The sequence below is a fragment of the Pantherophis guttatus genome, chromosome 1 (assembly GCF_059756535.1).
Source record: "Pantherophis guttatus breed Tessera chromosome 1, ASM5975653v1, whole genome shotgun sequence".
In the NCBI taxonomy this organism is placed as follows: Eukaryota; Metazoa; Chordata; class Lepidosauria; order Squamata; family Colubridae; genus Pantherophis; species Pantherophis guttatus.
In genome coordinates, this window is record NC_142063.1 from 272,977,422 (window position 1) to 273,002,520 (window position 25,099).

At 37.9% G+C, this 25,099-nt stretch overlaps 1 protein-coding gene across 4 annotated transcripts in view; it reads right to left on the reverse strand.

The window, feature by feature from the left end:
* UNC93A (unc-93 homolog A) overlaps window positions 1-21,312 on the reverse strand; it is a 39,127-nt gene extending 17,815 nt beyond the window's left edge. The window contains exons 1-2 of one of the 4 annotated variants that reach the window (XM_034428469.3): window positions 20,765-21,308; window positions 1,052-1,185 (exon numbers count right to left, since the gene is read on the reverse strand). In XM_034428469.3, the coding sequence (XP_034284360.2) occupies window positions 1,052-1,138 (87 nt within the window). In that variant the 5' untranslated portion in view covers window positions 1,139-1,185; window positions 20,765-21,308. Of the gene's footprint in view, window positions 1-1,051; window positions 1,384-11,693; window positions 11,754-20,764 lie in introns of those variants that run through there. The other 3 variants (XM_034428470.3, XM_060692327.2, XM_087882882.1) reach the window with 3 other exon arrangements.
* Window positions 21,313-25,099: the final 3,787 nt, after the last annotated feature.

Consider the following 25,099-nt stretch of genomic DNA (forward strand, 5'->3'; position numbering starts at 1 on the left):
GGTAGCAAACTAAATTGAAACCCACTACTGCTCCCTACTCCCATGGGTGCCCATAAATTAAGCTCCTCTCTTAGGGCGCTCAGATTCATCAGTCTTTATTGCATAGACCAATGAAAATACTGTGTGTCTCTTGCTTTAGAAAGGAACCAGATTGACCAAGCCATCAATTGCCAATTAAAGACCAATTAAAGGGCTAATGATTATCCAAAGCTACTCCAGCCTGAGAAAGTTAGGTGGTACATTTTGCAGAGGGAACAAACAGTTAAGAGGGTGCATGGCCCACAGCTGCATAACGGACAGAGAAAGTGACTTCTTTGTAGTTTCTTTCAGAGGCTGTAAAGGAGATGGCAGGGGTTTTGTACTTTCAGAATTGCAAGGATTTGAATCTCTGAAAGTAATCTTACACTAAGGAAGTATTAACACATCTGATCGTGTTTCCTGTCTGGTCTACCTGGGATGATTGACAGTCCATCATCATAGTTCATAGTTCATAGTCATGAAAGGACAGCAGGCTATTGGGAATGAATATTGCTGAAAGGAGAGAGATGCTGAGATTTTCTGCTCTCATACAACAACAACAAAAAACATTTTGGCACATCACCAGGATCACTGCCCTTATCTTGAGGCACTTACGATATATTTCAATTTGGGGGTTAAAACTTTCCTCCATTATGCAATCTCACCTCATCTGTTTGAAAACAATGGCATTTTGCCTCTGAAAATCAGATTTTTCCCACAGCAGCATAAAGAACATTAAAATTGCAAAGAATAGTTTTAATAGCAATTTTAAAAAGACATAATAAAATAAACAAGCATCCACCATAGTGCATTAAATACACCATGCAATATGTATTTAATATAATAGGTGTTATACATCACACATACACACATGCATGTGTACATATAAATGTACATGATCAGGAAAGAATGAAAGCAGAGAAATGTGAAAAGCAAAAGAGGGAGAGAGAGGGAGTGTACAATTCATTATCTGCATATATTGGAATGAACAGTGCACAACAGGATCTCATAGATCCAAATAAAGTTCACCTACCTGAAGGTTTTGGAGTCCTCCATAAGCAGTAAAGAGAAATGTGAATCCAAATGAAATCACAAGAATGTTTTTCAGATATGAGTCCATAGCTGAGTCATAGAAGTTCCCAGTGGAGAAACCTGGCTTTCCTTCACCTTTAACATAAAGGAGTCATGTTAGCTACATGAATACCTGCCCATGAACGTTTCCTTCTTCAGCTTTGAAAATGCTACCGGTCTGGTAGCAATGGTAAGAAACGGTACCAGTTAACTTGATTTGAAATATTGATTGGGTTCCACCAAAGGGGTACAACATTTGCATGATGTCTTCCCTTACACCCAATTTTGTAAATCATTTCTAGCCACAAGGCAACTTTTGAAACAGATCTCCCTTCCTTGCCCACTCACACTGAAGGAGAAATATATTTTAAGAAACAGGTGGGTGAGATAGAGTTTTAGCTTACCATTCCATTGGAAAGGTCACTTGGAAAGCTGTAGCACTTTTACTATTCTCCAAAATATTGTCCCTCAAACTACTTTCTTTCAGATATGTTGGAGTCCAATTCCCGTCACACCCAGCCAGGATACAAGTAATTGGACTCCAAGATATTAGATATCTCTGTGACACTCATGTGCTGTACGCGCTTAAAAAAGAGAATGTACGTGCAACAAGCCAAATTAAACCGTTCTGCATAGAACGAGAAGCTGAGAGTTCAACAAATGTACTGTAGAGTAGAAATGAAGAAACCAAGGGGCAGAGTACAGATACAAAGCAGCACCAAGAACACATCAATTTAATAATGAATAAATAAATAAACAAACAATAAAATCATCCCAAACTATAAGAAAAGTCTAGGCAAATATGAAAAACTCAAGACAGAGGTCTTTCTGCCTCCAGGAATAGTTTCTGTTTAGCTGCAAGCTATGATTGAATACAAGAAGATAATTTATAAATCATGGTTTGCAAACAATCACGCATATAATTTCAGTTAGAATCATTTTTTTTGCCTCAGCATGCCTCTCAAAGCCTCAGGTGTCAGTGGATCCAGCTAGCTTATTCATTTTCCTTTGCAGGGGCTGACTTTTCCAACTTCTTGTGAGTGAATCTTTCCAAAGGAATGTGCTGCCTCTTTACTGTAAGAATTTGTCAAGGCTGAAAAGTTTTTTTAAAAAAAAAATTGTACCAAGCTCTGAGCGTACCTCAAAGGCCTGTGGTATGTCAGCCTTGACACCCTTTTAGTTTTTTCTGTCAGGGCACCTAAGATTAAACTGACTCCAAAAGAGCCCAGACAGTCTTTGCATTTCTGTCTCAGCTCTTATATTTGCAGGGAATTTCAAGAATGCACCCTTGAATACCTTCCTCACTACAGCAACGCAGGCCTGCCACAATAATTTGCTGTAGAATGGACACTTCTAACAAACCAAGTAACACCTTTATGTAACTTTAAAAAGGAAAGAGCTCCATTTTTCCTTGAAGTTCCTAATGGGCTTCTTTGCATTTCTGTTTAGATAGTCGTACAACTTTAACAAGCATAACAGTTCAATATTTGGGGTGTATTATCAGCTACCCTAAAGCATGACTTTCATTCATCTCAAATGCCTTATATGGGAAAGTTCATGAAATTTTTCCTCAATACCATGATCACACTCCTCCACTGCACTCAGCAGACTGTTTAAGTTTGCATAGCATGCTAAACCATCATGGTTTACAATCATAGTGGCTGCATTCATCTGTACCAAGAAAAAAACTAAACCATCTGCACCATGACTTAATATAAGGTATGAACTCAGTCTGATACGTTTGCAGCATTTGCAAAATATTGCATTGTGAATATAAGCATATCATTGATTACTAAGGTTATACAATGTTGAATATATTATTTGCTCAATATTATGTTGTTAACAATGCATTTTAATTGTAGTCTTTAACATTTAGGCTTTTTGTGATAGTTTTTTATCGTAAGCTATCCAGAATCAATCAATCTTTTATTGTGATCATAGACCAGAGTTAAAAATTAAAACATTAAAATAAACTAAAACAGAACAGGATATAATGTTATATTACAACAAATGGTGATATCATCAATAGGCTGCCAAACTCTGATTTTACAGACAGAATAGCTGAATTTAAGGAAACATTCAAGGAAACTGCATCATACTGCTCTGATAGTAGCAGCTGTACATAAAAGAGACCAGAATTTCCTAGATACTTGACAAAGTAAGGAGTTTTAAAATGAGTCCATGAATAGAGAGATCACCCAGAGTCACTTTATGTTGAGATGGGTGGATATATAAATGAGATTACTAAACAAATAAAAAATAATTAAATACAGGTAGTCCTCAATTTACAACCATTCCTTTAATGACCGTTCATAGTTACAACAGCACTGAAGAACGTGATTTAGGACTGGTTCTCACACCATTGCAGCATCCCCATGGTCATGTGATCAAATCTGGGTGCTTGGCAACTGGCATGCATTTATGAAGGTTGCACTGTCCAGGGTAATGTGATTGCCATTTGCCATCTTCCCAGCCAGCTTCTGACAAGCAAAGTCAGTGGGAGAAGCCAGTCTTGCTTAACAGCCGAATGCTTCACTTAACAACTGCAGTGATTTGCTGAACAACTGTGGCAAAAAAAAGTTCGTAAAAATGGGGCACGACTCATTTAGGAGCTGCTTTGCTTACTAACAGAAATGTTGGGCTCAGTTGTGGCTGTAAGTCAAGGACCACCTGTAAATCAGAGCGTTGTACCAACGCAAAGATTTGTATCTGACTCTAATATCAGGAGGTGAATGATGGCTTCTGAAGGAAAAACCATCTGCTTCTCGCTTTTTCCCCTCTGGAGGGTCTTCACACCACCACACCTGCTCCCTACTTTCCTCCCATCATGCATTTTGTGTGAACTGCAGGCTTAGTATCTCAGTTCACATTGAAAAGTATGAACATTTTCTTTTGTGCCTGCACATTCATGCTTCTGCATCACTCCACAGAAAAGGAAAGTGAAAGCTCCGTTCAGATGCTATGTTTTTTTTCCTTTAATATAAAGACACTGAATCATACAAGATGTTGCATTTAGAGTAGAATTCAACCTGGACAGAATCCTTCTGTAAAAAGGCTCTCAGTTCCATCCTTCCAGAGCTGATTTTTTTCTTCACAGAAGGATCATTTCTTGTCCTTTTGACCCCTTGCGACATTTCCCCAAAAGATCTAACTCAGAAGCATTTGGGAGCCATCCAAACCAAGCCCTGCTGGGGGCATTGTTTTTGATCTAAGGCAGAGGCCCCTGTGATAAGGGGGATCATTTCTCAACCACCCTCGAGAAAAGACTGGCTGCCCAGGACAACTCATGTCCCTGGAGCTCATGTGGAAAAAGGAGAAATTGAAACTGGGATCAAAACCATCTTATTCTTCTCACCTCCAATGTTAAGTTTGTTGCTTGGATAGCTAATCTGCTGCAGTCTTTTCCCCCTCTCTCTTCCCTCCCATCCCTCCCTCTCTCCACTTTCAGCCTATCTAACAACTAACTATAAACCAATGTTTAATATGGAACATTTTATCCAGAGCTGGGCCACAATGATTCGTGCCAGCACTATTTAGATAATTGCATGCCTTGGCAAAGCAAAAGGATGTGAGGACCTTTCCACAGAGGAAAGTGGGAAGGCTGTGTTTCAGATGATTCCAGAGGTCAGAAAGAGATCAAGACATTGACTCATGCAACCCGTCCTTTACATGTCTTATTCACACAACCTTCAGCAGGCTCGTCACCATATTTATGTAGCAGTGGTGGGTTTCAAAAATTTCTACTACCGGTTCTGTGGGTGTGGCTTGGTGGGCATGGCATGGCTAGGTGGGCATGGCTTGGTGGGCGTGGCATGGGAAGGATACTGTAAAATCTCCATTCCCATCCCACTCCAGGGGAAGGATACTGTAAAATCTCCATTCCCATTCCACTCCAGGGGAAGGTTACTGCAAAATCCCCATTTCCTCCCGATCAGCTGGGACTTGGGAGGCAGAGAATAGATGGGGGCGGGGCCAGTCAGAATTTTTACTACCGGTTCTCCGAACTACTTAAAATTTCCGCTACCGGTTCTCCAGAACTGGTCAGAACCTGCTGAAACCCACCTCTGATATGTAACACTTGTACCATGCAAAATGAGAGAACTATGATATCATTCAATAGCCATTGTCACATTATGGTTTGGGAGACCGACAGCCAATTTTATTTTCCATTTTTGCAGATTCAGTCAGCTTAGTTCTCTGGTTGTCCAATTGAAACTGAAAGTTGCTACCTACCTACCCAGCCATATCTTGATTTATCTGACCCATGAATAGCTCTTCTGTTCAAAAGAAAGCATCTTTCTCAATCCCTGCTAGATATGATTGATTGAATGTAGGAGACACCTTCCTGGAAAAGCAGGTCTTCCATTACTGTAGTAATCTATGGTATTAATAGATTACTATTTTAATTAATAATTAATTAATTAATCTCATTAATCTCCCATTAATAATCTCTCATATGGGTGACTGATAACACCTTTTTTATACTATATGTACTTGTGGATAAACTGAGAATTTTAGGTACCAAAATATACCTCCTAAATTGAGTTTGGTTTATCTGCAAATAGGCTTATCCATGAGTATGTATAGTAGATTTTCCCCTCAGCTTTTTAAAACTACCTGTATATCCTGAATATACTTGTGAATAAGCCCATCCACAGATTAACTGACCTTGAATTTATTTCCAAAATACCATGGGAAATGTGCCACCCGTGGATATGCCAATTGTAAATATATGAAATTTCAAAGGTCAGCTTATTTGTAGGTGGCACATTTTTCATGGTATTTTGGATAAAAAATTGAGAGTCAGCTTATCCGCTGATGGGCTTACATGTGAGTGTATACTGTACAACAATGCAGCCAAAAAAAAAACCTGAATGCTATAATTAGTTTCTTTAAATAGTCACAATTATCTTATATCTGCATCAAAAAATAGTTGAAATTATTGCACTCTTAACATTTTTCTTAATGCTATTGAACTGGTATACATACCACTTTTGTCTACAGTATTTAATGTACATTCTGAACTAATATCTTTCATATTTATCAATTTTTCAAAAGTGTGTTTGAGTAGATGTCTAACAAATGGACACCCACAAGTTTGGCCAGGGCCCCTGGACTTCCAAAATTTTGTTATCTCAGACTCGTTGATAAGACCACCATGATAGCTGAAACTGACCAGAAGCAGCCTTAAAATGTCAGCCTATGCAAACAGCTCTGGAGATAAGGCTTAAAAGAAACCTGATCCAGAAAATCAGCTATCTGGTCATGCTCTTATAGTACCCTGAAAAATACTTCCTTGTCATTCTCCAGTTTAGTTTCCTCATCTCCAAAAAAAGACTGTCTCCCCACAGCTTTATTCTTCGGTCTCCAGTGATTCTCCAGTCCTAGCAATCTTCCTGAAGCATTTTAATTTGATGGTACCTAATCAGGTTGAGGGCTAGATTCACTGAACTACAGATATATCAAATTGTATTAATAGATAACTAGATAGCTAGATAGGCAGATTGTGTGTTTGTGTTTGTGTGTGTGTGTGTGTGTGTGTGAGAGAGAGAGAGAGAGAGAAGAATATTATGCATATTATTATTTATATCTTTGAACATATATATGTGATCTATTTTTCTCTCTCTTTCTCTTTCTCATTCCTTTTAAATGGAAATATCATTCATAGGGCAATGATATATCACATATCATTGCCCTATGAATGATATTTCCATGTTTACTTCTTGCACAGAATGGTATTCTTCCTGGCCAGATTAAAAAATGCTCAAAAGGTGACATGTTCTGAATGCAGAATAATATACAAATACTGCAAAAGAAATATATTTTGCAGCAAAAACTATATTATTATTAATAATGATAATTTATTAGCCACCAACTTCAATGGACTTCAAAATATTTTGGTAGGGAGTGGTGAGGGGAAGTTCTAAGTGCTTCTTGATGAGTTTTTTAAATTTTAATAGCAATAGCATTAGACTTATATGCCGCTTCACACTGCTTTGCAACTCTCTCTAAGCAGTTTACAGAGTCAGCATATTGCCCCCAATGATCTGGGTCCTCATTTTACCTACCTCAGAAGGATGGAAGACTGAGTCAGCCTTGATCCCGTCAGGATCGAACTGCTGGCAGTGGGCAGAATTAGCCTGCAATACTGCATTCTAACTACTGGCCCACCATTTTAAAGCTCTCCTACTTAACCTGTGGATTTTAATGGGAAGCTTCCATTCCTTGCTTTTTCTGTCTTGCTTATTTCCAAGGAAATCAATTGAGGAAAAAACATTGGAGCAAATGCAAGATTATTTGGATGGCAGTAGTAAATGCCCACAGGCGTTCCTAGAGCTCTGACCAATCACATTAAAGGGAAGTCACTGGAGACATAAGCTGCTAAAACTATTTCTGTTGCTGAATCCTCCTGCACTTGCTTCTCAGCGACATTGCACCTAGGCAGTCTTGTCTTCTAACTTATTCAGTCAGGTTACCTTTGAAATCAAGTCTCCATCCCACCCACTGCAGGACTGATGGCAATTGTCCAAGAGTGATGTTAGATATCTGAGCTGCTATTTCAAGGCAACCTCTTCTGAGGCTGGTAGTCCTATGTTATTTAAGTCTGTCTCCTTATTCTATTTGAACACCAGTTTCCCAATTGAAACAGAGAACTTTTATTACATGTTAACCTCTCTTGACTGGACACACCATGCTCACTCTTTCTGAAACACGCCTTTAAGCAAGAATAAAAAGTGTGTTGCAATGCCACCTCCTTCTTTCACCATCCTCATGTCAATTTCTTGGGAAGTGACTGCCCAAATCACCTGGTTCCAGGAAGAAAGGAATGCATCAGCAAGGTTATTTGCTTCTCCTCCCCAACTGACTCAGCAGGTTTGAACGAAAAATGGCCCTGCGAGCCACACTGTGTCAATTACCCCACAAAGGACTGTAGAGGTTTTACCACCCCCTCCAATCCAGACATCCTTGCTATGACTTTGTACCAGGGGTGGGTTGCCCCCGGTTCAGACCAGTTTGCAAGAACCGGTAGTAAAAAACCACTGGGAGGCTCCGCCCACTGACCTGGACATCACCTGGAAGTGATCTGAGCATGCGTGCGCACGATGCAAACCAGTATTAAAGGTAAGTAGAACCCACCCCTGCTTTGTACTTATTTTATTGTTGTGAGTCTTACAACTTTGGTTTCTTAACCATCATTTAGGGCAGTGGGTCTCAACCTTCCTAATGCTGCGACCCTTTAATACAGTTCCTCATGTTGTGGTGACCCCCAACCATAAAATTATTCCTAAAACCATTGAAAATATGTGTTTTCGGATGGTTTTAGGCGACCCCTGTGAAAGGGTCGTTCGATCCCCAAAGGGGTCCTGACCCACAGGTTGAGAACCACTGATTTAGGGCATGACAATATGTGCAAACAAAGCCACATGGGTAAATGAATGCCACATTCACATGGCATTCCTGAAAACCATATGATTGATTGGGGGCTAGTGTGTTGAGTGAACCCAGCCACAAAGAATATAAAAGATTTATTGTTTCACATACTATAGGGGCTCTTCAATTGCAGCTCATGGGTAAGAAGCCATGATTTGTGCAATGGGTAAACCTAACCAAGTGATTTACTCAAGAAGCTAGGATTAAACCAAGCCATGACTTACCACAATGTATGAATACTTTCAGTGAAACAGGAGCCCTCTTCTTGTATACATATTCTTGTATATGTAGAAAAGGACTCTACCCTAGAGTCCTAATTTTGATTCATTTAGCATTTCATTAAGGGGGGGGGAAGTTTTATCCAATTTTAAGATTTTGCATATTTGCAGAATTTTTCTTCAGTGTATGTTGCTAGCATGAGGTGAGCAGAAACTGAGAGGCCAGGCTGTGCCTAGATAGGAAGTTTAGAAAGGGCAGGGTTCAAGGGCTGTCCTACATAAGAAGAAGGAGAGTAGTGATAACTCTCTCCCCCGACCCAGCATCTTTTCTGAAATTGTCACTAGGTTCACAATATAGTTCACTTGCACAACTTGTTGAGCATAGCATTGCTAGAAGGTTTTGCTGCCTTAAAAAGAGGTACTGTAACTACATTGCCTAGCTTGTCCTAGGTTATAAAGATATTAATAATAGAAATGGCTTTTCCTAAACAATCCTCTCCCCCCCCCACAATTTACTGGGGGGAAAAAAGGAATGCAGAAATTGTACTTTAAAGACGCAGTTAATTATGCCATATCTTAAAATGGCTGCCATTGAGAGCAATTAAAAAAAATGGAACATTTTTCTTAAACAGAATGCATGCAGCCACATTAATGCCTATAAGCATTAAATCCAGAAGGGCATTAATGACTCTTTTTTTAAAAACAAAAACAAAAACCCGACAACTTGTGCTGGAGTGTGTGTGGACAAGAAAGAATAGAAATTTAACACAAAGCAGTTCATCTATCAGAGCCCTCTATAAACAGATGACAGGATAAGCCAACCAGAGGCCTTTGAAATGTAGTAATTAGCAAACAAACTCCAATCTTTTTTAAATGTAGCTCTTTTCATCAGAGATAGTATTCACTTGCAGTAGAGTCTTTAGAGTCATCGTGAGCCAAATATATTTTTCAATTCTCTCTATCGCTGAACAGAACTAAGGCAGTCCTCGACATACAACAATTTGTTGAGTGACTACTTGAAGTTACAACATCACTGAAAAAGTGACTTATGAGCAGTTTTCAGACTTAAAGACCATTGCAGTATCTTAACAATCACGTGATCAAAATTCAGGCGCTTGGCAACTGACTTGTATTTATGACAGTTGCACTGTCCTGGGATCATGTGATTACCAGTGTAACCTTCCCAGTAGGCTTCCCAGACAAGCAGAGTCAGTGGGGGAAGCCCACTGATGAAATAAAGCCCACTGATGAAATAAAATAAATAAATAAATAAATAAAGCCAGATTCATTTAATGATTGCATGATTCCCTGTAGCAATTCGCTTAACAACTGTGGCAAGAAAAGTCATAGAATGCCCCAAAAGTGCCTTGCTTAGTAACATAATTTTGGGGCTCAATTATGGTTGAAGGTTGAGGACTACCTGTATTAGAACAAGAATCTGTAACCATTTCGTTCTGATGGGAGAGCTGGAAATGATATGGAAACTGGAGAGAACTGGAAAAGATATGGAAACTATTGCTGCACCTACCAGCAAAGAGCTCCAGTGATGTCTGACCATTGAGGAGATGGTCATCTATCCTATCCTTTCAACAGATATCCCATGAAATATCTCATATTCAATGTGTTTAACATCTCATTATTAACCTGAAATTGATACAAAGTTATAGGCGACTCCATAATAAATATAGAAACTGGACAACCAGATCAAAAAGCCCCTAAGAGTCTACCCAAAAAAGATCAAATTACAAAAGAAGAACTCTGGCAAATGAAAAGCAGTGGTCCTATTCTCCCACATTTCTATGGACACCCAGAAATACACAAGTCCAACATACCTCTTTGTCCAATTGTACCATTCTGAGAGACCCTAATTTATAATATAGTCAAAGAACTCACAAAGAAGAAGAAGAAGAAGAAGAAGAAGAAGAAGAAGAAGAAGAAGAAGAAGAAGAAGAAGAAGAAGAAGAAGAAGAAGAAGAAGAAGAAGAAGCTTGGACACCTCATAAGGAAAGTAAATATTACATCAACACCCCACCACAGTGATTCCAGAAAATCAAAACCCTAAAAATAGAGGAAGATGAAATTATACTTTCATTTGATGTCACAGCACCCTTCATGTCTATAGATTGAGAATTAGCAAAGGAATCCATTGCATCAGTACTACATAACATGCCTGACTTAGACAAATATACTAAAACCGAAATACCCAGGATAATAAACTACATCAGCCTCTGCCTCACATCCAGTTTGATGGACAAATATACCAATAAATCAGAGGCACACCCATGGGAATGCCACCCTCAGGATTCATAGGAGACCTCCTAATGCAGTGTTTAGAAACTATAGTACTCCCACACTCCATGAAACCAAAGATATGGATCTGGTATGTAAGTGACAACTTTTGTCTTAATAAAAAAGGAACAACACAAGACAATCAACAGTATTTTCAAAGGAATAAAGGTAGGAAGAAAACAACAACTACTCTTTTGGATATCCACATCAGTAGAGGAAACAATGGCAAATAAGAAACCCAAGTCTATTAAAAAAACAACAACCCATACTAACCAGTGCTCCCTTACCAAAGTAACAATCCACCTCCCACAAAGGGAACTGTGTGGAAACATTATTCAAACAAGCACAAATGCACTGCAGCAACCTGGAATACCAGAAAAAGGAAACAGATCACTTATACAACATCTTCCAACAAAATAGATACCCATGCAACTTTATCAAAATGTGCCTGACCATTTAACTGATTATACACAACCAACACAAGCAATGAAAAGGATAACACTGCCATAATCCAAAACATCTCAGAAAAAAACCCCAACAGATTATTACAACCACACAGCATCACATAGCACACAAACCAGTTTAAGCCCTCCAAAACATCTCAACAAAACAACAGACCCAGTAGCCCAAGAAGAAAAAACAGGAGTCATCTGCTGTACAACATACAATTTAAGGACTGTAACAGCCACTAGGTAGGACAAGCAGAAGGCGAGCAGAGCACATCCATGAAAGCCAACCAGAAGACTTGATGAAATAATCTCACTTGATGAAATAATCTTATATCCTCTGCCTTAGTCAACACCCTGATAAACAATGATTAACATCAAACAAACAACTAACCAGAAAATAATACCCTAATAAGGAACCACGCAGGAGAAAGCCACACCTTCACTGAAACCGGCAGGCAAGCTACTGTGAATGGCTTTAAAGCATAGAGTTTGTAGTTCCTGGTTCCTGAAGTTTGTGGTTCCTGGTTCCTGCAGCCATTGAATGGAACAAAGAAAGTGTGGTGGATTGCAACATGGATATGTTGGGCTCACAGTACAAGAATGCTACACATGGCAGAAGACAGTCTATTCTGAAACCTGTTTATGCAACCATTGGGTCTATAACTATTACTATATCATACCACAATTGTTTAACCTCCTGTTGTTTAGTCCTTTGCAAATTGTTAGAATAAGCATTGCCCATGTCACATTTTGAACAGTAACAACATTGCAGTAATGGGTGGCGCAGCAGTTAGAATGCAGTATTGCAGACTAATTCTGCCGACTGCCAGCAGTTCAATCCTGATGGGATCAGGTTGACTCAGCCTTCCATCCTTCCGAGGTCAGTAAAATGAGGACCCAGATTGTTGGGGGCAATATGCTGACTCTGTAAACTGCTTAGAGAGGGCTGTAAAGCACTGTGAAGCGATATCTAAGTCTAAGTACTATTGCCATTTCTAAACACAACTAATCAGAATAATTTCCCCAGATTTTAACATGATTTATGTCTCAGTAATAATTCTTAGAATCTGTTCTACCTATTCACTAAGCCAAGCACCTGTGAGCTTTTGTACAAGTTCAGGCAAAGGACGACCTAGATGTACAGATGAGTTGGTTTTGCTGCTCCCTTATTTTGGAAAACAACTTGACATACTCCTTTTCCAATAAATTTCCATTTTCTTTGTGCAATATATATCATAATACTGTTCCAGTATGATATAACCAGATTTGAAATATGATCAGTTTAGGTTCATTGTGAAAAATTTCCATGGTAGCAAGATATCATATCAGCAATCTAATCAAATAAAGCCTATCTAGTAGCGATCCTGATGTTAGAAATAGAATTCCATCCAGAAATTCTGAAACAATAGTTCATCCGAGCAAAAGTAATGGCTTTAAAGACATGGGATTTAACACTGAGTCTCTGTTGCTTAGATGCAGGGGTGAAATCCAGCAGGTTCTGTCAGGTTCTGGAGAACCGGTAGCGGAAATTTTGAGCAGTTTGGAGAAGCGGCAAATACCACCTCTGGTTGGCCCCAGAGAGGGGAGGGAATGGGGATTTTGCAGTATCCTTCCCTGGAGTGGGGTGGGAATGGAGATTTTGCAGTATCTTTCCCCTGCCATGCCCACCAAGCCACACCCACCAAGCCACACCCACAGAACCAGTAGTAAAAGAATTTGGATTTCACCACTGCTTAGATCAGTGTTTCTCAACCTTGGAAGCTTGAAGATGGGTGGACTTCAACTCCCAGAATCTCCCAGCCAGCAGCGTTGGCTGGGGGATTCTGGGAGTTGAAGTCCACCCATCTTCAAGCTTCCAAGGTTGAGAAACACTGGCTAGATGGAACAAAAAGAGGAGCCTATCATCATGGCAAAAAAAAGAGCTCATGAATAGGGCAAGGAGATCACCTGAGATCACCCACAAGTGCTTCAGATAGCTGCTCCTTATTAGATTTCAGACTGGGAGGGATTGGTTTAGAGCTCTGGGAGATATCTGTCAAGAGCTGTCTTGCTCAAACTGTGGTTGGTGCCTTTGAAAGGACATAAGTTCACATATTTTCATCTGTGTGTAAACAGCCAAAGGATTTGATTTTAAAAATGGACTAAATGTCCAGATAAATTTGAAATAAGAGTTTGGAATTAAATTATGAAGAATTTTTCCTGTGGGAAATGCTTTTGTTTTGAAATGTAAGATAAGATTTTAAAACTTAAGCACCAGAGGGAATTAGAGGGAGACTGTAAAGGTTACAATTCAAGGAGGACACTTAAATGTACAATTACAGAATGAAACAAAATATTTTACTATAGGATATACTGAATGATGGACTGAAAAGTTAATTTTAAGAGTGTCTGTTCTATAGATAGACTGCATCTAAAAGATGCTATGGAAGAGGAGCACGTTCTACTTAACAAGAGTGAGACTGATTTGAAAGTGGATTTCTGTGACATGGAAAAACATTTTACACTGGACCTATTTTAAAAGCTGGCCCATGTTTTAATAATTAAAATACAAACAATAAACTGAAAGATTGACTTGGATAGCCTTCCTATATTGGATTCAACAAATGAGTTTTGTTAGAAGTAAAAGTAAGGCATATAAAGCTGTTTTATTTGATCAAGATTAAAAGAGATAGGTTGCTATTTCTGATAACCTCTATAGACTTTTGCTGGTATCAGAACTGAAATGACAATGGTTTATGAGAGAGCTGGGATATAGGAAGAAGAGATCATATTTTGTATTTCAAGAAAAGTTTCTAAAATTGCTTATACTTGTGATGAAGTTAAGAAGCCACTTCTTTACACTATGTCTTTTTTCTTTACTATATTTTTCTTTTCTTTCTTTCTTTTCTATTTTTCTTTCTATTCTCCCCCCTTTTCTTTCTTTTTTGCCCTTTTTACTCTTTCTTTTTATTATCCTTTTTTGTAATTTGTATTCATTTTTACTGTTGCAATTATAATGATTAATAATTAACTATTGAAAAAAAGGAACTTCTGCAAGGCTAGCCACCAGATGTCATTGAAGCGTAAGTTTGCAAAGCAGTGGTCAGCCCAGCCACCCTTCTACTCTTTGGTAGTTAGGACAGTTTTTTTTTTTTTAAAAAAAAAACCAAACAAATTACACGAATGGAGACAAACAAGAGGTCTGCCTTTTCAACAGCACAACAAACTGTGCAGCTGTGTTTTCAGGCTGCTGGCCAAGTGTATGTTCTTTTTGCTGTTTTTTTTCCTCCAGCTGCTACAAAGGGCTGACCCATGACAAGCCAAAAGGGAATATGTGTATGTGTGTTTGTGGGTGGGGATAGGGATGGGGATGGGACATCCATACACAGCCAGTTAACAGCACATAAGGATAAAACCACAAAAATGCAAATGCTTGAAAGTGTGATGCAGGAATACCATTGCTTGCCTTGAACTATCACAATCCCGACTCCTCTTGGCTGGTTTCCACTACACTAAAGCTATGCAAGATCTGGCTGCTAAGGAGGAGGAGAGGAAGATATTCAGCCCAATCTGCTTCAGAGCTTGGTCAGCTCTTTCATGTGTTTTCTCCAGATACTTCCAGTACCGTGGATACTTTCTGACACTTTTGAAATCTTTGTGTGTGTGAGAGAAGATGTTGTTCTGATTGTCCTATTTCTTTCTGTCCAGCTTCCTGTAGAATAGGATAGGATAGGATAGGATAGGATAGAATAGAATAGAATAGAATAGAATAGAATAGAATAGAATAGAATAGAATAGAATAGAATAGAATAGAATTCTTTATTGGCCAAGTGTGATTGGACACACAAGGAATTTGTCTTTGGTGCATATGCTCTCAGTGTACATAAGGAGAATAAAATACATTCATCAAGAATAAAAAGATACAACACTTAGTGATAGTCAAGGTTACTAATAAGCTATCAAATCGTACTAGGGAACAAGTAAAAACAATATAATTGAAAGATACAAGCAACATGGTTATAGTAATAAGTGGGAAGAGATAGATACTAGTAAGGAAGAGAAGAATAATAGTAATACAGTCTTAGTAAATTATTTGACAGTGTTGTGGGAATTAGTTGTTAAGCAGAGTGATGACATTTGGGAAAAGCTGTCCTCGTGTCTAGTTTTGGTGTGCAGTGTCCTATAGCATCTTTTTGAGGATAGAAATTGAAACAATTTATGTCCAAGATGTGAGGGGTCTGTAGTTATTTTCACAGCCCTCTTTTTGACTCGTGCAGTGTACAGGTCCTCAATGGAAGGCAGGTTGGTAGCAATTATTTTTTCTACAGTTCTAATTATCCGTTGAAGTCTGTGTTTGTCTTGTTTGGTTGCAGAGCCAAACCAGACAGTCATGGAGGTGCAGATGACAGACTCAATAATTCCTCTGTAGAACTGAATCAGCAGTTCTTTGGGCAGTTTGAGCTTTCTGAGTTTGCGCAGAAAGAACATTCTTTGTTGAGATGATGTTTTTGATGTTAGGTGTCCATGTACTGAACAGGTATAGACTTCAGCTGCTATTTTTCCTCAGCCAAAGGGTAGATCTGTAACAGGGATGAACATTGTCTAGAGCATTGATTCTCAAGCTGTGTGATTTCAACATCTTGCGTGCGAAATTCTGGGAGTTGAAGTCCACACAGTTTAATGTTGCCAAGGTTGGGAAACACTGGTCTAGAATTTGTCTTACAATCCAGCATTCCCCAGTGAAAATGGCCTTGACGTCAGCTCCAGAAGATAAAGGTAGAGGTTAGTTAAAGTGAATTTTGAGCTGAGAAACCAGGGTTAGAATAGATTAAAAAGTTACCTTCTGTTATCTGGGTGTTTTAATGCAAAGATGATTCTGGTTCCCTGAAGCTAAGAATAAGGACATGCAATACATGGTCAGTCACTATATTTACTCCTTCTCCCTCTCTTTATTGATCTCGTTTTGTTACAAGATGGGTAGCAAATAAATTCAGTAAGTAAGTAAGTAAATAAACAAACAAACAAACAAACAAACAAATAAATAAATAAATAAATAAATGTTAGTTTATAGTTTAGTTGTTCATGGTATGCTAGCATTGCCCTAAAATATTTTTTCTTTCCAAGTTTTATGAACTTTCAGAGGAAGTTAATATAAGATCTGCATGCTTTAAAAAAATACATCAAAGATATATAGCACTATCGCCAGTAGATTGTTTCTTTTTAAGCATATGTAACTATAAACAGCAGATCTGAGTATGGCACCTTCCTAAATCTGAGGGCCAAATGAAAAATGGCACACTGAGTGTCAAGATTTCTTCCATTTAAAAGAGAAAAACCAAACCTTTCTTTTCTTTTCTCCTATTTGCATAATTTGAGTTGAGTAGAGTCTCCCTTGAAGATCCTTCCTATTGCTGACTTAAAGTGTCATCTACCCTTCTTTGTATTCATCCAAAATGATGCCAGCATGACATCTGCTGCTCCCATTCCAATTCCTACTTTGCTTCTATTATGCTTCTTCCAAATCACTCCCAAATAATACTGTCTTGCTTACTCATGTCCAATGTGAGATAAGCATAATGAATTGTTCTTTTGTTCTTCCTCACCAACCAGTGGGAAAACTCACCAATCCTGGCACTGGCACAGGCACAGGAATGACTGGCTGTGATTGAAGAATTCTATCCATCATTCAGTTCTGCACTTTGTTTTTTACACTCTTATCTTCATGGGTTGCAAATATGCTTTTTTCTAGAGATTCTTTTCCCATGCAGAATAAATATCAATGTTTTAGGATGAATTTTAACTGAGAAAACCACTTCAAAATTGAAGAGAGAATTTAGAAAATGTTTCTCTTATTCCACAGTCTGAAATGAACCTGGGCTCTCTTGAAGCTGCTATTCATTTTGACAAAATCCTTCTGACCTTGGCTCTTTCTGTCATGTTATCTAAAAAGAGGAATGCTTTGAGGCAGGAACATCTTGGCAGATACAAATGAATTTCCCCCCACTAAGGCTTGAATTCCATAAAACAAATCTTATAACATTAGCCCCTACCTAGAATGGTACCAGATAACCTAACTTCCTTTGCTTTGCAAAATAATAGCAGCCAATAAGTTGTTTGAGCCATCATTAATTGTGGAATTTGTAAATTGTGAAGGAATATTTATGCTTTAGTGAGTGCTACTACTACTACTTCCTATGCTTCTGAATAAAGGCATGATGCTTTTTGCCTCAAAATTATCTTCTCCCATTACAATTTTGGGCCAGTGCATCCAAGAACATGCACTCCAGCTGAGCTAAGAATATATTCATATTATTAGAAGAGAAGCAGTACTAATGGGAATAGTTCTAGCAGTTTTCTAGAGAAGCACTAAACCTGTGCCCAAAAAAGCACCAAACCTGTGACCAAAAAATTAAATTGGTTAACAGGCTGAACATTTTGGAGTGTAAGCTGAAGCATGAGAACTCACCAGGAAGTAAAAGCCAAATAACTCTGCAGGGTAGTGCCCAAAGATTGGAAGAGAAGAATACCAATGAGCACATCCTAGCCCCTGACCATGTCATAGTTACCCCATTGCAGATTGTTCCTGTAATAGGTCTGTGTTGGAAAAAGAAGCAATCTTGAAATGTGGAATGGCTAAATGCAATTTTAGGCATTCTCTGAGGTGGGCTAGGGATCAGATAAAGGTGATTTAATGAGGAGATGCCCTCCAAAGATCATAATCATAATCATAAGTTTATTTGTCAAGCATATATAAGATAAGAGGTAAAAGTATAAACATAATTTGAATACATGAAAAGAATAAGTAAAAAGGAATATTAGGACAAGGACGGTAGGCATGCTGGTGCACTTATACACACCCCTTACAGACCTCTTAGGAATGGGGTGAGGTCAACAGTAGACAGTCTAAAGTTAAAGTTTTGGGGGTTTGGGGAAGAAACTACAGAGTCAGGTAGTGCATTCCAGGCATTGACCACTCTGTTACTGAAGTCATATTTTCTGCAATCGAGTTTGGAGTGGTTTACCTTGAGTTTGTATCTATTGTGTGTTTGTGTATTGTTGTGGTTGAAGCTGAAGTAGTCATTGACAGGAAGGACATTGTGGCAGATAATTTTATGTACTATGCTTAGGTTAGGCGTAGTTCTAAATTGTCTAAGCCCAAAATTTTTAGTTCTAAGTTGTCTAAGCCCAAAATTAAGTTTAAAAAAAATGGTAGGAAGGCATCTTTGTACAAAAGATTATAAGTTATAAGGATGAGTTCTGTACTACATTCACAAGGAATTGCTACACTGAGATACCTTTAAGCACACTGGATACCAGGTGATTGTCCGTCCTCAATCTGTTTAAATTTGTGAATTAACACTGGCTACAGAAAAAGGTTCATACCATCAATGAGTAGCTAACAAAAATTTAAAAGTACAATAGGATACAAGCACGTGTTTTATGGTTGATGGTGATGTCTAAATAAACAAAGGTGTCATATTCAGACCCATTATTATATATGTACATCTATCATAGGCCACACTAAACATGCTCATCGAGGCAAGGAAAAAGAAAGAGCTACAACTACATTTGCTTTATTATTTTTACAGATCACTAGGAATCAGGCTCAGCTCGGTGGCACTTAGTTAACTAACTAACTGACAGATTGATTGACTGATTTTCCTTGAATGTATTGGGAAGCCACATTACGTTTAGATAGTTATAATTTCAGCCTTCCGTTTTATTGTGACCCCTGTTCAGAATTAGACAATGACAGTATTATAAATATTCCAGATTAACTGAAGACATTCCATCCATCTAAGAAGTCTATATGTCTGTGTTGCTTGTTAAGGCAGATCTCACACGTAGGCTGTGATAAGAAACTGGAGCCTACACTGGTTTGTTTACACTGAAAGATCTAAAGGTCAGTGACAGACAGCCTTGAATAGAATGTAACTCATTGGATTAAAGTTTTAGTCAGGAAGATAAGTTATAGCCAGTCCATAATTCTTTTTTGGCTCATAGTAAATATTAATTGATTAGTATTAATTTGCCTACTGTTGTTTTAATGAAAATTATGCATACATACACACACATATATATATAGGATACATAAGATATGGGTGTGGCCTACTGATGACAGCTAACGAGCTAGAAATGGATCTATTTAGGTCTCCCACCTAGCAGTTAAAGCTTGCTAGGTGTTAGAAAAGAAAAAAGCCCAGAACCGAGTAGATGTTATTTGGTTATTCGGGTTTTCTTACGCAGGAGAAAACCCGAATAACCAAAGACCCACATACAAACATCCGCGAAAACCTCCGAAAACATTTATACACACACACACACACACACACGTGTGTGTGTGTGTGTGTGTGTGTGTGTATGTGTGTGTATGTGTGTGTGTGTGTATGTGTGTGTGTGTGTGTGTGTATGTGTGTGTGTGTGTGTGTATGTGTGTGTGTGTGTGTGTGTGTGTGTGTGTGTGTGTATAAATGCTCAGAAAGTGAGCCCTAACTCAGGTGTGGCTTACTGATGATGGCTAACGAGCCAGAAATAGATCTATGTAAGTCTCTCACCTGGCAGCAAGAACTTGCTGGCTGCCAGAAAGAAAAAAGCTCAGAATCGAGTGGATGTGATTCCACTGAGCTAGGACTGCAGAAAAACCTTGGTTATGTAGGAAAAACCTGGCTAGAGGAAAAACACACATAAATCCTATGAAGAAGTAAGAAAATAGATATTGTACCTTTACAGGGAGGATACATGAGATGTGAGTGTGGCTTACTGATGATGGCTAACCAGCCAGAAATAGATCTATATAAGTCTCTCACCTGGCAGCAAGAACTTGCTGGCTGCCAGAAATATATTTATTTACTGTGTGCATTTTTAGTAAATAAGTATTTTTATTTTTCACTCTCCTAAAGTCAAATCAATAGGTGATTATACAGACAACTGTGTACAATCTGTGTAAAGTAAATACAACGTAATGTAATAGTACAAGATATGCAAGCATATTTATTTTACCCAGTAAGAACAATACACATGCAAAAAATTGTCCATTTCCAGATATGGGTATAGAGTGAAATTTATGTTGATTTTGTTTGTTTATCAAATTCAGATACCACCAATCTCACTTTCAGAGTGACTCAAGGTAATAACTTGCCAATGTTTTCTTTGATATTGTTTATTTTTATTTTATTTATTTTATTTTGAATTTGTATACTACCCTTCTCCCTGAGGACTCAGGGCGGTGAACAGCCAAGTAAAAACATCAAGTACAAATATTAAAATACAGTTAAAATATACATATATAAATTGTTGCTGCAGACTTACCATTGTGCCTGATCCTATTCTCTCTGTTCTAGTTGCAATGTGAGGAATGGTGTTTGCAGGCAGTGAAGACTGCTAGAAAGGAAGGAGAGTTGTGGGTTGCACTCAGAGCTACTGGTGGGACACCAGACTAGCACTATCTCCCAGCTCTTGGCCTCCCGGCATGGTGGCTAGTCATAAAAGGACTGGATCAAAAGCCAAATGATAGCAATATAGACAGTTAGGTGCTTATCATCTTTCTAGGCACACCGTTTTTAAAAACAGATTTTCTACAGAGGACATGGAGAGGCTTGGCACAAACCCAAGGGGATGAGAATAAGGTCCCCATACCGACTGGCACAAACATTGACCAATTCATCTCTTAGTCTGGAGGAACAAATTCTGATTGGCTATCACTTCTATGACTGCCCTACAGTCTAATGAACAAGTAAACACATCTATTTCTGTAGCATTCTAATATTCTAAAAGAGTTGGAATTCCCCATTCAAGCTGTATTTTCTTGTCATTGTCAATTAGTTAAATCTTCACTATAGTCATAAACCAACATAAGGCAAATAAAATACAATCAGTAATTTTAAAAGCTGAAAAAGTATATATTCATGTACATACACACATACACATACAAACATCTTTTAAAAACCTATAAAAGGGATTAAAATATTAATTAAATAGAAAAACATAGGTTAGTATATGGCTAACTAATGTATCACAATACAAACATTCTCAAATTAAACATTAATTAAGGCTGATTTGAGGTGGGGTCATCATCTGACAGATTTTAATCTCTGCTGACATTGGCAACATTGTTTGTTATATTGGGATTAGTGTCTTCAAACAACAGTGAAGTATAAAATTGTCCTGTGCACCCTGGGTATTTAGGCAGATGAATGTTGCTGTAGGCACTGGAGGAGCACATGCACTGTTGTTTCTGTATGCCCAGAATCACTGGAATATTGCCTCTCTGAGTAAGGAATCCTCCTTGCACATGTGAAATAAAAAAAAAATTGGCCAGTGGAGAATGCTCTGCACCAGCAAACCTTACAGAAACTCTATGGAGATAAATTAGCCCATCTCTTACTCTCCTCTGTCCATGTTTGTAGGAGAAGAAAAGGCAGAGCCAGGAGGTGGAGTTAAATGTGTCATCAGTTTAGAATTGTTACGTTGCCGCAATGGTCTAAGTTCAACTCCTCTTGAATTTCATTTACTTTTATCTGGTGCCAATTTGGTATTGAATTTTGGTTGACTGGAGTTTTGTGTATAGGCTTGAGCAATAAGTCCTTTTTGAATTGCAACTTAATCTTGATCCTTTGTGCCTGACAATATTATCCATATATCTTCTGAATCATCTCCAGGTGATTCCCACTTTTCCGAACAAGAAGCAGCTCCTAGTCTAAAGGAGCACCTCTTCTTTTCCCCTGATGAATATGCCTGGAAAGAAGACTGATCAGTGAATCAACATAAGAGTCCAACATAAGAGTCCATCCCCTCTCTGCTGGAGCTCACGTGTAATTCAGTTTCATGCTTACAAACTTGCTTTTATTTTCCTTTCAGTTGTAGAGGTATGTTCTGCCAATTTATGGAGAGAGCAGGGATCAAAGGTCTTCTGGCTGGGAAAACAGTCAGGAAAAGAAATGGATGGGGAAAGAACAAAGTTATTTTAATCAAAATTTAATGTTGGGTGAAATGAATCAAATACATTTAAGATTACTTTTATGATTACACTACTTTTACAGAATAATTTTTTCTCTCCACACATGGAAAATGCAGTTCTGTCATCACTTCTGAAAGGGCTCTGGGGAGTGTTTCAGGGGGAAAGCACAGGTTGTCCCTGATTTAATAAATGGATGTAATAATTCTGAAGAAAATAGAGCGCTATTTATAATACTTCAGTTCCAAGCAGACTAAGAAGTTAAATAGAAATGCCTAAACTTCACTGATCAAAAATCAGTTCACTAATAAATCCATCTGATAAATTAATAAGAAAATTAAAGCAAAATATAATTTTCAGCCTCTTTTGCGGTGGCAGCGATGATGATGATGATGATGATGATGTTTTATTTCATTTCCCATGTAGTGAACTGATGCAGAAATTCTTCACTTAATTAAACTGAGGAAAAAACACGAATAATGTGACTGGGATGTGGCTGAATTAAATCAGACAAATGTTTTCATTACCAAGACTCAGGTGTAAATACTGCAAATATCTAATTTGGTTCTAATTTTCTAGTTAATATGCGATTCTGGGCCACTGTTTAGTTCAAAATAATATCAGAATGAACAGGCATCACTAATTGATTACACACTGAGAGCTAACTAACATCGTTGCAAAGAAAAAAAAATAGGCAGAACAATGGCTCTTTGTTTTTGCAACAAAAATGCTGATCTAATAAATATGAAAAGGAATGTCTGGGACTTCCAGAGAAGTCGGGGGAAAGAGGAAATCTTTGTGGGAAGATTTGGCTTCCCTGAATAGTTGTGGGAGAATCATGAATATAGATGCTCTGCATACAATCACAGCACATACCAGAAAGTTATTTATTGACAATTAGACCTTCATCCACAGACTTCATTTCAAACTAGATTTCATCAGCCAAGACTCCTGAACTCTGCTTCTATCAATATGAATTATTTTTAAAAAACTTTTGCATTTTTCTCACTTGAAACCCTTAAGGAATTCTTATTTTCAAACTATAATAATGGAAATCTGAAAAACTTTATCTCACATGACCTAAGAGTAGGATATTAATAGATACTATCAAGAGAAAATGAATACATAAGATGCTTGAATAGCACTTTGGCCTATTCTAGAGTTTTTGAAGGGCATATAAGAAAAATGGCCTTTTTAATTTGTGACATGACAGTGACATTTTAAAACAATGACAAGAAAATGATTGTTTTTCTTGAAAAACAATCAAGAAAAATTGAGTCGAAACATGGCAGTCATTTGAGCCATCTTAAAAAATGCAGTTATTTTAAATTTCTCATGTCCTATGGTAAATTTTTCATGATCCCAATGATTGCAATCATGTGATTGTTACCTAAGTTAAGAATGAGAAATCCCTGGATAAGGACTCAAGAGTAGCTCAAATATTTCATTCATCCAAATCACAAATTTCTTCTCAAATATTTTAACATCACAGCCCCTGCCTTCGTGCAGATTAATCCTCATCTCCAACCACCAACTAATGACAGAGAATCTTTTGTTCCAGGCTTTATTTATTTCTGCCTTCAAGTCAGTCTCTCTCCCCCCCCAAGTTTATTTACATACACTGCTCAAAAAAATAAAGGGAACACAAGCAGAAGACATCCGAGATCTGAATGAATGAAATATCCTTATTAAATACTTTGTTCGTTACATACAGTAGTTTTGTGTTCCCTTTAGTTGTTTGAGCAGTGTATAAACTACTGTATGTAAAGAACATAGTATTTAATAAGGCTATTTCATTCATTCAAATCTCGGATGTCTTCTGCTTGTGTTCCCTTTATTTTTTTGAGCAGTATATGTTATCTTTACATACAGTAAGTGCTTAGTGAACAGCGTACTGTCTGAGTGGGTTTGCTTACATAGTAATACTTTTTAGAATCCTAATTTCTACCTCTGTTATCCAACCATTGGATAAAACAAGTCCCAAGTTCAAAAATACTCTGTGTCTTCTTTTTCTTTTATCTTCAATGTTAATCTGTCCATTTCTGCACAGTCTAATATTTTTTTAATGATACCTTCTTCTGTAGGTGTTTCCTTCAAGTCAGTCTTGAGTCCTATGACATCCTGCACATGTCTCTACAGTTTGTTTGGCAAGGTTTCAGAAGTGGTTTGTCATTGCCTTCTTTCTAGGGCTGAGAGAAAGTGACTGGCTAAAGATCACCCACCTGGCTTTATGCTTAAGGTGCTTAAAAACTAGAACTCACGATCTCCTAACTTTTAACCTGGTGCCATAACCACTAGACCAAAGTGGCTTTCCTAGGATTTATGCAGAACACAAATTACATCTGGCTCCTTTCTTAGGGACAAATGGCAAAGCAAACTATTGTGAAAGCTTATTATTATTATTATTATTATTATTATTATTATTATTATTATTATTATTATTATTATTATTTGTTAGATTTATATTGCTGCCTATTTGCCCATGGCGACTCAAGGTGGCTTACAGAATATAAAAGAACCACATTTAAAAAACAGTAAAACTCATAAAAAATCAAATAAATTAATGTAATAAAATCACCCCTGACCCTCACCTCCCGCCCCAGTGACAGCCAATCACATGAACCATTTAATGGGCTCTATCCCGCTCTGGGTTCCTCAGGCCCGCTGGCAGAATCAGGTCCTCAGCACCT